This window comes from Nerophis ophidion, linkage group LG12, assembly GCF_033978795.1.
Source record: "Nerophis ophidion isolate RoL-2023_Sa linkage group LG12, RoL_Noph_v1.0, whole genome shotgun sequence".
In the NCBI taxonomy this organism is placed as follows: Eukaryota; Metazoa; Chordata; class Actinopteri; order Syngnathiformes; family Syngnathidae; genus Nerophis; species Nerophis ophidion.
The window spans coordinates 56,795,037-56,809,887 of record NC_084622.1 but is presented as its reverse complement, the minus strand read 5'-3'; the positions used below and the strand labels follow the sequence as shown (position 1 = coordinate 56,809,887).

Below are 14,851 nucleotides of genomic sequence, written 5' to 3'. Positions count from 1 at the left end.
AATAATTAAAAACTTGTTGAAAAATAAACAAGTGATTCAATTATAAATAAAGATTTCTACACTTTGAAGTAATCATCAACTTAAAGTGCCCTCTTCGGGGATTGCACGAACCCTGTTTCCATATGAGTTGGGAAATTGTGTTAGATGTAAATATAAACAGAATACAATGATTTGCAAATCATTTTCAACCCATATTCAGTTGAATATGCTACAAAGACAACATATTTCATGTTCAAACTGATAAACATTTTTTTTTTTTGCAAATAATCATTAACTTTAGAATTTTATGCCAGCGACACATGACAAAGAAGTTGGGAAAGGTGGCAATAATTACTGATAAAGTTGAGGAATACTCATCAAACACTTATTTGGAACATCCCACAGGTGTGCAGGCTAATTGGGAACAGGTGGGTGCCAAAAATGCTCAGTCTTTCACAAGAAAGGATGGGGCGAGGTACACCCCTTTGTCCACAACTACGTGGGCAAATTGTCAAACAGATTAAGAACAAGGTTTCTCAAAGTGCAATTGCAAGAAATTTAGGGATTTCAACATCTACGCTCCATAATATCATCAAAAGGTTCAGAGAATCTGGAGAAATCACTCCAGGTAAGCATCATAGCCGGAAACCAACATTGACTGACTGTGACCTTCGATTCCTCAGACGTATCAAAAATCGACATCAATCTCTAAAGGATATCACCACATAGGCTCAGGAAGACATCAGAAAACCACTGTCACTAAATAGTTAGTCGCTACATCTGTAAGTGCAAGTTAAAGCTCTACTATGTAAAGCGAAAGCCATTTATCAACAACATCCAGAAACGCCGCCGGCTTCTCTGGGCCCGAGATCATCTAAGATGGACTGACGCAAAGTGAAAAAGAGTTCTGTGGTCGGACGAGTCCACATTTCAAATTTTTGGGGAAATATTCGACAGCGTGTCATCCGGACCAAAGGGGAAACGAACCATCCAGACTGTTATCGACGCAAAGTTGAAAAGCCAGCATGTGTGATGGTATGGGGGTGCATTAGTGCCCAAGTCATGGGTAACTTACACATCTGTGAAGGCACCATTAATGCTGAAAGGTACATACAGGTTTTGGAACAACAAATTCTGATATCTAAGCGCCGTCTTTTTCACGGACGCCCCGGCTTTTTTCAGCAAGACAATGCCAAGCCACAGTCAGCACATGTTACAACAGCGTAGCTTCGTAAAAATAGAGTGCGGATACTTTCCTGGCCCGCCTGCAGTCCAGACCTGTCTCCCATCGAAAATGTGTGGCGCATTATGAAGCGTAAAATACGACAGCGGAGACCCCGGACTGTTGAACGACTGAAGCGCTACATAAAACAAGAATGGGAAAGAATTCCACTTTCAAAGTTTCCACAGTTAGTTTCCTCAGTTCCCAAACATTTATTGAGTGTTGTTAAAGCAAAAGGTGATGTAACACAGTGGTGAACATGCCCTTTCCTAACTACGTCGGCAAATGTTGCAGCCATGAAATTCCAAGTTAATTATTATTTTCCAAAAATAAATAAAGTTTATGAGTTTGAACATTAAATATCTTGTCTTTGTAGCATATTCAACTGAATATGGGTTGAAAAGGATTTGCAAATCATTGTATTCTGTTTATATTTACATCTAACACAATTTCCCAACTCATATGGAAACGGGGTTTGTACTTAACAAAAAAAAAGGTGAAATAACTAAAAACATGTTTTATATTATAGAGTCTTCAAAATAGCCACCATTTGCTCTAATTACTCTTTTGCACACTCTTGGCATTCTCTTGATGAGCTTCAAGAGGTAAACAGTAAATAGTCATGAAAATGAAAAAAGGTGGGCGGCATAGCTCGGTTGGTAGAGCGGCCGTGCCAGCAACTTGAGGGTTGCAGGTTCAATCCCCGCTTCCGCCATCCTAGTCACTGCCGTTGTGTCCTTGGGCAAGACACGTTACCCACCTGCTCCCAGTGCCACCCACACTGGTTTAAATGTAACTTAGATATTGGGTTTCACTATGTAAAGTGCTTTGAGTCACTAGAGAAAAGCGCTATATAAATGTAATTCACTTCACTTCAAATAAAGAAAACACATTAAAATGAGGAGTTGTGTCCAAACCTTTGACCTGTACTGTACACTGAACAGTGTACATTTTCAAAGTATAAATTATGATAGCCTTGGTGAGGGTGGGTCGTGGTTTCATTTGCAATACGTGAATGTGAAGTGAATTATATTTATATAGCGCTTTTCTCTCGTGACTCAAAGTGCTTTTACATAGGGAAACCCAACATCTAAGTTACATTTAAACCAGTGTGGGTGGCACTGGGAGCATGTGGGTAAAGTGTCTTGCCCAAGGACACAACGGCAGTGACTAGGATGGCGGACGTGGGGATTGAACCTGCAACCCTCAAGTTGCTGGCACTGCTGCTCTACCAACCGAGCCCACCCGAATGCTTGCAGACAAAGTAAGTCATAAATGTGATTGTGGAGCAAGATGTATGCAAAATGTTCACCAAAACATATCTAATACATAATATCTGGATTCCAAAACAGATGGAAGTGTTTTAAAAGTTGATTAAAAATCATCATAAGTCCCCTTTAAGTCTCATCCGGGTGTATTTTGAAGCGTAAAAATTGGCCCCAGAGTGTGAATGTGATTGTGAATGTTGTCTATATGTGTTGGCCCTGTGATGAGGAGACGACTTGTCCAGGGTGTACACTGCCTTCTGCCCGAATGCAGCTGGGATAGGCTCCAGCACCCCAGCGACCCCAAGAGGGACAAGCGGTAGAAAATCGATGCATGGATGGAATTTGCCACAGAGCACAACAGTCAGTCTCCTCACTCATAATTGCACTGACTATACCAATGTTTTTCAACCACTGTGCCGCGGCACACTATTGTGCCGTGAGATAAGGTCTGGTGTGCCGTGGGAGATCATCTAATTTCACCTATTTGGGGCAAAAAATATTTTTTGCAAACCAGTATTTATAGTCAGCAAATAATGTGTTGTTGTTGAGTGTCGGTGCTGTCTAGAGCTCGGCAGAGTAACCGTGTAATACTCTTCCATATCAGGGGGGTCCTCTCCAAGGTTTCTCATAGTCATCATTGTCACTGGCGTCCCACTGGGTGTGAATTGTCCTTGCCCTTATGTGGGTTCTTCCGAAGACGTCGTAGTCATAGTGGTTTGTGCAGTCCTTTGAGACATTTGTGATTTAGGGCTATATAAATAAACATTGATTGATTGATTGATACTTTGTAGCCAGTTCAGTTTTAGTTTCGTTCCGCGTAGCCTTCTCTAAGCTTCAATGCCTTTTCTTAGGGGCACTCACCTTTTGTTAATTTTTGGTTTAAGCATTATACACTTTTTTACCTGCACTCTGCCTCCCGCTGTTTCCGACATATACAAAGCAATTAGCTACCGGCTGCCACCTACGGATATGGAAGAGTATTACATGGTTACTCTGCCGCGCTCTAGACAGCACCGACACTGAACAACAACACATCATTTGCAGACTATAATTACTGCTTTGCAAAAAAACATTTACAACCGAAATAGTTGAAATATCGCTAAAATTCGCTCCATTTTGTCCACTAAAGACGCCGAGATCATTATCCATGCGTTTGTTACGTCTCGTCTCGATTACTGTAACATATTATTTTCGGGTCTCCCCATGTCTAGCATTAAAAGATTACAGTTGGTACAAAATGCGGCTGCTAGACTTTTGACAAGAACAAGAAAGTTTGATCACATTACACCTGTACTGGCTCACCTGCACTGGCTTCCTGTGCACTTAAGACGTGACTTTAAGGTTTTACTACTTACGTATAAAATACTACACGGTCTAGCTCCATCCTATCTTGCCGATTGTATTGTACCATATGTCCCGGCAAGAAATCTGCGTTCAAAGGACTCCGGCTTATTAGTGATTCCTAGAGCCCAAAAAAAGTCTGCGGGCTATAGAGCGTTTTCCGTTCGGGCTCCAGTACTCTGGAATGCCCTCCCGGTAACAGTTCGAGATGCTACCTCAGTAGAAGCATTTAAGTCTCACCTTAAAACTCATCTGTATACTCTAGCCTTTAAATAGACCTCCTTTTTAGACCAGTTGATCTGCCGCTTCTTTTCTTTCTCCTATGTCCCCCCCTCCCTTGTGGAGGGGGTCCGGTCCGATGACCATGGATGAAGTACTGGCTGTCCAGAGTCGGGACCCAGGATGGACCGCTCGCCTGTATCGATTGGGGACATCTCTACGCTGCTGATCCGCCTCCGCTTGAGATGGTCTCCTGTGGACGGGACTCTCGCTGCTGTCTTGGATCCGCTTTGAACTGAACTCTCGCGGCTGTGTTGGAGCCACTATGGATTGAACTTTCACAGTATCATGTTAGACCCGCTCGACATCCATTGCTTTCGGTCCCCTAGAGGGGGGGGGGGTCCTCTCCAAGGTTTCTCATACTCAGCATTGTCACTGGCGTCCCACTGGATGTGAATTCTCCCTGCCCACTGGGTGTGAGTTTTCCTTGCCCTTTTGTGGGTTCTTCCGAGGATGTTGTAGTCCTAATGATTTGTGCAGTCCTTTGAGACATTTGTGATTTGGGGCTATATAAATAAACATTGATTGATTGATTGAAATTAGATAATCTCCCATGGCACACTACTGGTGGTTGAAAAACACTGATCCAAGGAAGCATGAAGAGAGAGTAGTGCATGCCTACTCTGGCTGTGTACTAACCTGTATCCATTATGGGCGTCGATGCAGGTCCCCCCATTAAGGCATGGATTATCGCTGTAGGAAGAACAGCTTCGGTGGGTCAACTCTCTGGAGCTGCACCCACAGACAGCTGAGGTCGTCACCTTCACCGAGACCAGGGATAACGCATCGGAGTCCACAAGGACGGGCAAATCACCGATGCTCAGCTGTGTGAAGCATCCGCCCCGTGCCTTGCAGTCGGCGTGTACGCACTCATCCACCTGCACTTGGTTCACGTGGACACGCAGCAGTGACTGCAGCTGCAAAGGGAATTGGGAGAGACAAGGGAGAATTACATAGAGAGCATAATATCTGTCAGCAGCGATACGAGAACTGGTATCGCCGGAGTTGACAGTGATGTGAAGTACTATAATGAACACACGGGAAAAAGAAACGGACTTGGTTTGTTGGCTGGATAAGAATAAAAAGATACCGTAATCTTATCTGCATTCAGTGTTCTAAGGGATTGTTGAAGCAGTGGTGCATGTTTCCTTTTGACAGGGTAATTAAAGAATGCACATGCAAACACGGATGAAAGACAGTTTGGGGGGTAAAAAAAGACAATAAGTTAGACAGGAGGTAAATACCCTTTTATCTATTTCAGCCCCCAAGTGTATTGTTGAATGTTTGATATTTATTCTTAAGAGTTAAAGTACCACTGATAGTCACACACACACTAGGTGTGGTGAAATTACCCTCTGCATTAGACCCATCCAATCCAATCCAATCCACTTTATTTATATAGCACATTTAAACAACAATAACGTTTCCAAAGTGCTGCACAGCCATGTTAAAAACAATTGTAAATAAATAAATAAATAAAATTAAATTAAAAAAAAAAGTATATATATATATATATATATATATATATATTATGCCCCACCAATGACTGAATAAAAACAAACAAAAAAATAAATAAATATACAACCAATATAAAAACAAATATGATTAAAAACTATTTTAAAGGGTAAAATCAATTAAAACAGTAAAATCTCCTTGTTCCACCTCCTGGGAGGTGAGGGGAGCAGTGAGCAGCAGCGAAAAGCAGCGGTTATCCGCGCTCGGGAATCATTTTGGTGATTTAACCCCCAATTACAAGCAGAGTGCCAAGAAGGAAGGTAATGGGTGGCATTTTTTATAGTCTTTGGTATGACTCGGTTTGAACTCACGACCTACCGGTCTCAGGGAGGACGCTCTACATCAGGGTTCACCAACCTTTTTGAAACCAAGAGCTACTTCTTGGGTACTGATTAATGCGAAGGGCTACATGTTTGATACACACTTAAATTGCCAGAAATAGACAATTTGCTCAATTTACCTTTAATAAATAAATATATATAAAAAAATGAGTATTTCTGTCTGTCATTCAGTCGTACATTTTTTTCCTTTTACTTCAATTACTTCTATGTGTAGAAATCTTTATTTAAAATTGAATCACTTGTTTTTTTTCAACAAGTTTTTAGTTATTTTTATATCTATTTTTCCAAATAGTTCAAGAAAGACCACTAGAAATTAGCAATATTTGTGCACTGTCATACAATTTAATAAATAATAAACTGATGACATAGTGCTGTATTTTACTTCTTTATTTTTCTCAATCAAAAATGCTTTGCTCTGATTAGGGCGTACTTGAACTAAAAAAATTTTCACAGGGGGTACATCACTGTAAAAAGTTTGAGAACCAATGTTCTATAGTAAGGGCGGACACTCTAACCACAAGGCCACTAAGGGTCCTTGTGGTTCTATAATCGAGCATACAAATCAGCGCAAGTACCTTCTTCTTATGAGCATTGAGAAACCCATGCAGCTTCTCCGAATGCATGTAGCCCGAATCAGACAGCACGTAGAAATGGATGTCCAGCCTTTCTTCCCCTCTGTTGGCTATGCTGAAAATGTTAATGCTGCCCGGTCTGACAGACAGGGTCTCGGACAAGAAGTCCCAGAGTGTCTCCAGCCGACTCTTCCTCACGACACGAGAGTCGATAAAATCTCTCGTGGTTATGCCTTAGGGAGACAAAGAGAGTACGGGTTCAACGAATGGCTCGTCAATGACAACCCCTGAGTTGATCAAAGCCTGCATAGTTGCTAATTGCGTTACACACAAGTGGTATTCCAGCATCTCCTACTATTGATCCATGTCCATTTCTAAAATGTGCTTAAGAAGCCATGGCGGAATTATTTAATCTCTACGTGGAAACAATTATTATTTGTTAAGACTTTGATTTAACTACGCTATTGTCAATGTTGTAGACGAACCCCAAGATGCAGAGAAAGAGGGAGGCATTTTGCAGGAAAACGGGATTTAATTTAAAACACCAAGACAAAAACAAAGGGTACAAACAAAAAGCGCACACGTGGGCGGATAACAAACACAGAGAGCTAGCATGGGAGCTAGAAAACAAAAAGGAGACTTAGTATGGAAGATAGCAAAAACAAAAAGGGGCCTAGCGTGGAAGCGAGCGGCTAGCGAGCAGGAAAACAGAAGTCGTACTTGTAAAATGAAAGCACAGTAAGCTACAAACATCAAACGAATACAGCTTACCGCTATGCTGCAAAGACAACAAGGTATGACATGACAGGAGGGATAATACATGACAAGAGCGACAAGGAGTGACATCGACAAATCAATAATCCAGCACTGACTGGAAGACAAAGCAGGTACAAATAGAAGCGGGCTGATTGACACCAGGTGTGGCCAGGTGCCACTTACCCGCAGCTGAGGGGAAACAAAGCACTCAGGGAGTGCTAAGGACAGGAAATACTAAACACACAGAGGAAAAACTAAAACACAAACAAACTGTCAGTGGCAAGCCTGACAGCTATTAGTATTATGTGAAGAAAGAAGCAGAACGTTTTTCTGAAAATACCATTACTAAAAAAATGGAAAAACACAAAAAGTGGTGGGAAAAAAAGCGCATACGGGTGTAGTAATGTAACGGAAAAACATTTTCTTTGTAAATTAGTTTTGTGAATGAAAATGATCAAAATGGCCCTCGCATCCGTTGATTTTTCACTGTACGGCCCTCAGTGGAAAATGTTTAAATAATGCTGTCAATATATTGCATTTAGTTCGTACAATCAATCCCCTGTGGCCACCTTCCATTAATAAATGGAGAATATATCATCTTTAATCTCCAAAAATGACGACTGGGTGTCAAACGCTTCCATAATAGCCTTCGACTCGTCTCAGAATGGCTTTTAAATGTCAATGACTTTACCTGACACCGCCAATTTGACCTTTAGCACTCTGATTTGTTGCTAGAAGACAGGCAGACAAATTAACACTTTTACTGCAAACACTTCTAATAGCTCTTTGGGCTGTAATAAAATAATACTATAAAAGCCCCAAAGTATACTTTTTTCAGTCTGGGCTGGATTGATAACCTGAAAAGACCCAATCAGTTTCTGCCGCCTCTTTCAATATCAGCTTCAAAATGATATTAATCGACATGAATAAGACATGTTATTATTTGAATGTCTTTTGTAAGTCATTCGATTCAATGAAAAATTTTATTTTCATTTTGAGCAGTGATGTTTGTGTAGTTGATTACCAGTCAATCGTAGTGAAGCAGACGACAGAACAGCTTTTTCTTCGAGATCTCTCACATGAACTCTGACTCCCGATATCACATCGGGCCACACGCCATCCGAGACCCCGACTCTCATCCAGTAACTCCCTGCCGGAGTGTTCTGTCGCATGGACAGCATGCCGGAGCTCTGGTTCACGCTGAAGTATCTGTTAAAAGGGAGATTAAGGATAACATGACAGAAAGTCAAGGTTTTGTGACTTCTACGACCCTGGTAATGGTTAACTACTTGTAGAAACGCTACATCAGGGGTGCCCACACATTTTCTGCAGGCGAGCTACTTTTCAATTGACCAACTCGAGGGGATCTACCTCATTTATATATATCATTTATATTTATTTATTTATGAAAGAGACATTTTTGTAAACAAGTTAAATGTGTTTAATGATAATACAAGCATGTGTAACACATATAGATGTCTTTCTTTCACAAAGACAAGAATATAAGTTGGTGTATTACCTGATTCTGATGACTTGCATTAATTGGAATCAGACAGTAATGATGATAACGCCCACATTTTCAAATGGAGGAGAAAAAAAGTTGTCCTTTCTGTACAATACCACATGAAAGTGGTTGGTTTTTGGCATCTCATTCATCCAGCTTCCATACACTTTACAAGAAAAACATTGGCGGCAAATTCCGTAGCTTGCTTGATTGACATTCACGGCACCCGAGGGTCTTGTGAGATGACGCTGGCTGCTGCCACTTCATTATTATGAAAAAATGACAGAGAGGAAGGCGAGAAACACTTTTTATTTCAACAGATTTTCGCGCCGTCCCTTCCGTCAAAACTCTAAAGGCCGACTGCACATTTCCTATCTTCACAATAAAAGCCCTGCTTCATGCTGCCTGCGCTAACAAAATAAGAGTCTCGGAAAGCTGGCGTGAACAAGTGATGTGCACGCCAGCTTTCTGAGGGATCGCTTGTGCACGCCAGTTTTCCAAGACTCTGTATTTAGTTAGCGCAGGCAGCATGAAACAGGGCTTTTATTGTGAAGATAGGAAATGTGCAGTCGGCCTTTAGAGTGTTGACGGAAGGTACGGCGCGAGAGTCTGTTGAAATAAAAAGTGTTTCTCGCCTTCCTCTCGGTCATATTTTCATAATAATGATCTTGCAGCAGCCAGCGTCATCTCACAAGACCCTCCGGTACCGTGAATGTCATTTAAGTGACGTCTTGGTGAAGATTGATGATCACTCATTTTTAGGTCTATTTTTTTTAAAAGCCTGGCTGGAGATCGACTGACACACCCCCCGCGGTCGACTGGTAGCTCGCGATCGACGTAATGGGCACCCCTGCGCTACATAAACGAATCCAACAAACATCGTAGAGCAGAACAGCACTCAAGCATTCAGGAAATACAGTATTCGCTAAAGCAGTACATGAATTAGACACTGCCTTGTGTGGTTTCTATTATATATCCTTTCAGTGCACTCAGGACACGGTCCCTTGCACAAAAACTTAAGTTAACGTTTAAGTCTCAACCATCGAAATGTGTCTGTGAAGCTTGTGTGGCATAGGATGCGTCAGCATGAGGTAAGAAATAATGATTTATTTAACTCAAAACAGGCTAAGAACAAAAACACTGGTGCTAACAGAAAGGCAAACAAAAGAGCTAGCATGGAAAGCTAGGAAAAACGAACGAAAACACAAACACTGGACACGAGGGCACAAAAAAGGGAAAACAAAACGATTAGCATGAGAGCTAGAAATCGGCTAACTGCAGCGCGATAGCTAGCGAGTAGTAATAAGGAAAGCAAGTCTTCAACTGTTGCATGTGAGCTAATTAGAGTTCGAGGATGAGTGAACAGAAAGGGCAGTAATCAAAATAGAAACAGGTGTGCGTCGAAAGCAAGGGGCAGGTGAACTAATAAGCTACCATGGTGACAAAGCAAACAGGAAATAAGGAGGTCAAACTACAAAATGTGATACAAGAAGGAATCAAAACTACAAACATGGAACGAAACGAGCAGCGGATCGCAACAGTGTCCTCTGCATTTGACCCATTCCCATGTTCACCCTGTGGGAGGTGAGGGGAGCAGTGAGCAGCAGCATGTGCGATAATCAGGAATCATTGATGCTGATTGCCAAGCACGGAGGCAATGGGTCCCATTTTTTTTTTTTAAGTCTTTGGTATGAATACGCCGGGGTTTGAACTCACGACCTTCCAGTCTCAGGGCGAACACTCTAACCACAAGGCCACTGAACTGGTGTGTGTGTGCATACGCTGTTAATATCGGCTTCCTGTACTGTAAATCTCTAAATTTGCACGGAATGTGCCCATTTTTACAAAATTTAAATGTTTAAACATGTTTTTAATCATACAGAAAATACATTGATAATGCAGTTTTATGAACACATACAAATATATATTGAATTATTTATTAGTTTTTCAAATCATCCAAACATGTGAGGTTCTGCTTCACCAAGTTGCCTTGACCGCACACCCCTAAAATATATTTGTATTTATAACGGTAAAATGTATAATGTGACACTGATGCCATCTGTTTTATCAATAATCTTTCATTCACACTAATCAGAGGTAAGTACCTGTACATTTTATAAGCTAAAATGTTTTTAATAAATGTTCGAAACATAGCTAAGGCTTTAACCTGGGTTGTGTTTGCATGCATTTAGCCTGTTGTCTTCCTTTGTCAACAGCAGCAATTAAGATGGGGAAGGATTCTGGAACTGACCTACTCAGTGGCCTAGTGGTTAGCGTGTCCGCCCTGAGATCGGTAGGTTGCTTTGCAGAGGTGGGTAGTAACGCGCTACATTTACTCTGTTACATCTACTTGAGTAACTTTTGGGATAAATTGTACTTCTAAGAGTAGTTTTTATGCAACATACTTTTACTTTTACTTGAGTATATTTATAGAGAAGAAACGCTACTTTTACTCCGCTCCATTTATCTGCAATCGGGTCGCTACTCGCTACTTTTTTTAATCGATCTGTTAATGTTTGTTTTGTTTGTTTTGATTTTGTCAGACACGCATTCAAAGTAGGAACTACGCATGCCTGCGTTTCACCAATCAAATGCAGTCACTTGTGACGTTGGACCAATCAAACAGAGCCAGGTGGTCACGTGACCGTCACACGTAGAACCCGACATGTTGAAAAACTTATTGGGGTGTTACCATTTAGTGGTCAATTGTACGGAATATGTACTGTACTGTGCAATCTACTAAGAAAAGTTTCAATCAATCAACCAATCAATCAAAAGTGTAAAGGAAAAAAGACACTTTTTATTTCAACCGTACTTCCCGTCAAAAGCCTAAAGACTGTTCGCACAGTTCCTGTCTTCACAATAAAAGCGCCGCTCCATCGCGCCTGCGCTAACAAAATAAGAGTCTCCGAAAGCCAGAGCAAACAAGCTAGCAAACTACGGAGTTTGCCGCCAATGTATTTCTTGTAAAGTGTATAAAAACGAATATGGAAGCTGGACAAATAAGATGCCAAAAACCAACGACTTTCATGTGGTATTAGACAGGAAGAAGGAACTTTTTTTCTCCTCCATTTGAAAACCGGAACTTTATCAGCACTACTGTCTGATTCCAATCAATGCAAGTCATCAGAATCAGGTAATACATCAACTTATATTTTTGTCTTTATTAAAGATAGGAATCTATATGTTAAACATGCATGTATATTCATTAAAACACCTTTAACATGTGAACAAAAACGGCAAAATAAATAAATAAAAATTATATACTGCATATATAAAGGTATGTATATATATATATATATATGTGTGTATGTGTGTATATATATATATATATATATATATATATATATATATATATATATATATATATATATATATATATATGATATGTGTGTGTATGTATATATGAGGTAGATCACCTCGACTTGGTCATTTATTAAGTAATTGATTAACGTTGAAAAACTTATTGGGGTGTTACCATTTAGTGGTCAATTGTAGGGAATATGTACTGTACTGTGCAATCTAGTAATACAAGTTTCAATCAATCAATCAATCAATGCCTACTGAGCCTATGGTGCTGTTAAGTTATTGTGGCTCAATTTGCCTTATTTTTATTTTATTTTAATGTATTATTATTTAATATATAATATTGTTTTAGTTGCTTAAGAGATATTCCTGGCTCTGAAATTGCTCATTGCTATTTTTATGTTTTTGTGCATTATTTGTTGCCGTCATCATTAAACTAACAGGTTACTCATCAGTTACTCAGTACTTGAGTAGTTTTTTCACAACATACTTTTTACTTTTACTCAAGTAAATATTTGGGTGACTACTTCTTACTTTTACTTGAGTAATACATCTCTAAAGTAACAGTACTCTTACTTGAGTACAAATTCTGGCTACTCTACCCACCTCTGGTTGTGAGTTCAAACCCCGGCCCAGTCATACCAAAGACTATAAATAAAATGGGACCCATTGCCTCCCTGCTTGGGACTCACCATCAAGGTTTGGAATTGGGGGTTAAAGGGGAACATTATCACAATTTCAAAAGGGTTGAAAACAATAAAAATCAGTTCCTAGTGGCTTATTGTATTTTTTGAAGTTTTTTTCAAAATGTTACCGGTCTCGGAATACCCTTAAAAAAAGCTTTAAAGTGCTTGATTTTCGCTATTTGCGATGCGACTATTCATTTCCCTGTGACGTCATACAGTGCTGCCAATGTAAACAAACAATGGCGAATAGCACAGCAAGATATAGCAACATTTGCTCGGATTCAGACCCGGATTTCAGCTGCTAAAGCGATTCAACAGATTACGCATGTATTGAAACAGATGGTTGGAGTATGAAAGTATTGAAGAAGAAACTGAAGCTATTGAGCGAATAGCTATTGACGCTATTCATAGACATAGCATGGCCGAATAGCTGCGTTAGCATCGCCGGGAAAATGTGCGGACCAAACGATCAGGACTTTCTCATCTTGTGACACTGGAGCAACTTAAATCCTTCGATTGGTAAGTGTTTTTTTTTGGGTGGAAGGAAACGTAATATAGTTGCAAATGCATCTGCAGGTTATCCATACATCTCTGTGCCATGTCTGCTTTAGCACCGCCGGTAAATAGCATGTTAGCATCGATTAGCGTAGCATGTTAGCATCGATTAGCTGGCAGTCACGCCGCGACCAAATATGTCTGATTAGCACATAAGTCAACAACATCAACAAAACTCACCTATGTGATTTCGTTGACTTTATCGTTGCAAATGCATCTGCAGGTTATCCATACATCTCTGTGCCATGTCTGCTTTAGCACCGCCGGTAAATAGCATGTTGGCATCGATTAGCGTAGCATGTTAGCATCGATTAGCTGGCAGTCAACATCTACAAAACTCACCTTTGTGATTTCGTTGACTTTTATCGTTGCAAATGCATCTGCAGGTTATCCATACATCTCCGTGCCGTGTCTGCTTTAGCACCGCCGGTAAATAGCATGTTAGCATCGATTAGCGTAGCATCGCCGGTAAAATGTGGTGACACCCTGGCACATTCAATGGGGGTCTGGCGGCAGACACTTTCGCATCTTCTGTGCAACTTGAATCCCTCCCTGTTAGTGTTGTTACACCCTCCGACAACACACTGACGAGGCATGATGTCTCCAAGGTTCCAAAAAATAGTCGAAAAAACGGAAAATAACAGAGCTGAGACCCAATGTTTACAATGTGTTGAAAATGAAAATGGCGGCTGTATTACCTCGTTGACGTCACATTCTGACGTCATCGTCTCCAGAGCGATAAACAGAAAGGCGTTTAATTTGCCAAAATTCACTCATTTGGAGTTCGGAACGGAACTTTTATGGACAGAATTTCTAGGCGCAGTCAAGGCGTTGAGGGGTTCCGGTTTGGTGACCGCAGGATTAGGTCTCTGCTTTTTGCAGATGATGTGGTCCTGATGGCTTCATCTGACCGGGATCTTCAGCTCTCACTGGATCGGTTCGCAGCCAGGTGTGAAGCGACCGGAATGAGAATCAGCACCTCCAAATCCGAGTCCATGGTTCTCGCCCGGAAAAGGGTGGAGTGCCATCTCCGGGTTGGGGAGGAGACCCTGCCCCAAGTGGAGGAGTTAAAGTACCTAGGAGTCTTGTTCACGAGTGGGGGAAGAGTGGATCGTGAGATCGACAGGCGGATCGGTGCGGCGTCTTCAGTAATGCAGACGTTGTACCGATCCGTTGTGGTGAAGAAGGAGCTGAGCCGGAAGTCAAAGCTCTCAATTTACCGGTCGATCTGCGTTCCCATCCTCACCTATGGTCATGAGCTTTGGGTCATGACCGAAAGGATAAGATCACGGGTACAAGCGGCCGAAATGAGTTTCCTCCGCCGTGTGGCGGGTCTCTCCCTTAGAGATAGGGTGAGAAGATCTGCCATCCGGGAGGAACTCAAAGTAAAGCCGCTGCTCCTCCACATGGAGAGGAGCCAGATGAGGTGGTTCGGGCATCTGGTCAGGATGCCACCCGAACGCCTCCCTAGGGAGGTGTTTAGGGCACGTCCAACTGGTAGGAGGCCACAGGGAAGACCCAGGACAC

At 41.4% G+C, this 14,851-nt stretch overlaps 1 protein-coding gene across 2 annotated transcripts in view; it reads right to left on the bottom strand.

The window, feature by feature from the left end:
• Positions 1-14,851, bottom strand: part of LOC133563617 (neural-cadherin-like) — a 487,520-nt gene that overhangs the window by 155,181 nt on the left and 317,488 nt on the right. For both annotated transcript variants that reach the window (XM_061917839.1, XM_061917840.1), the window contains 3 exons: positions 8,298-8,482; positions 6,521-6,750; positions 4,729-5,006 (listed from right to left, as the gene is read on the bottom strand). In XM_061917839.1, coding sequence (XP_061773823.1) covers positions 4,729-5,006; positions 6,521-6,750; positions 8,298-8,482 — 693 coding nt within the window. The remainder of the gene's footprint in view (positions 1-4,728; positions 5,007-6,520; positions 6,751-8,297; positions 8,483-14,851) is intronic.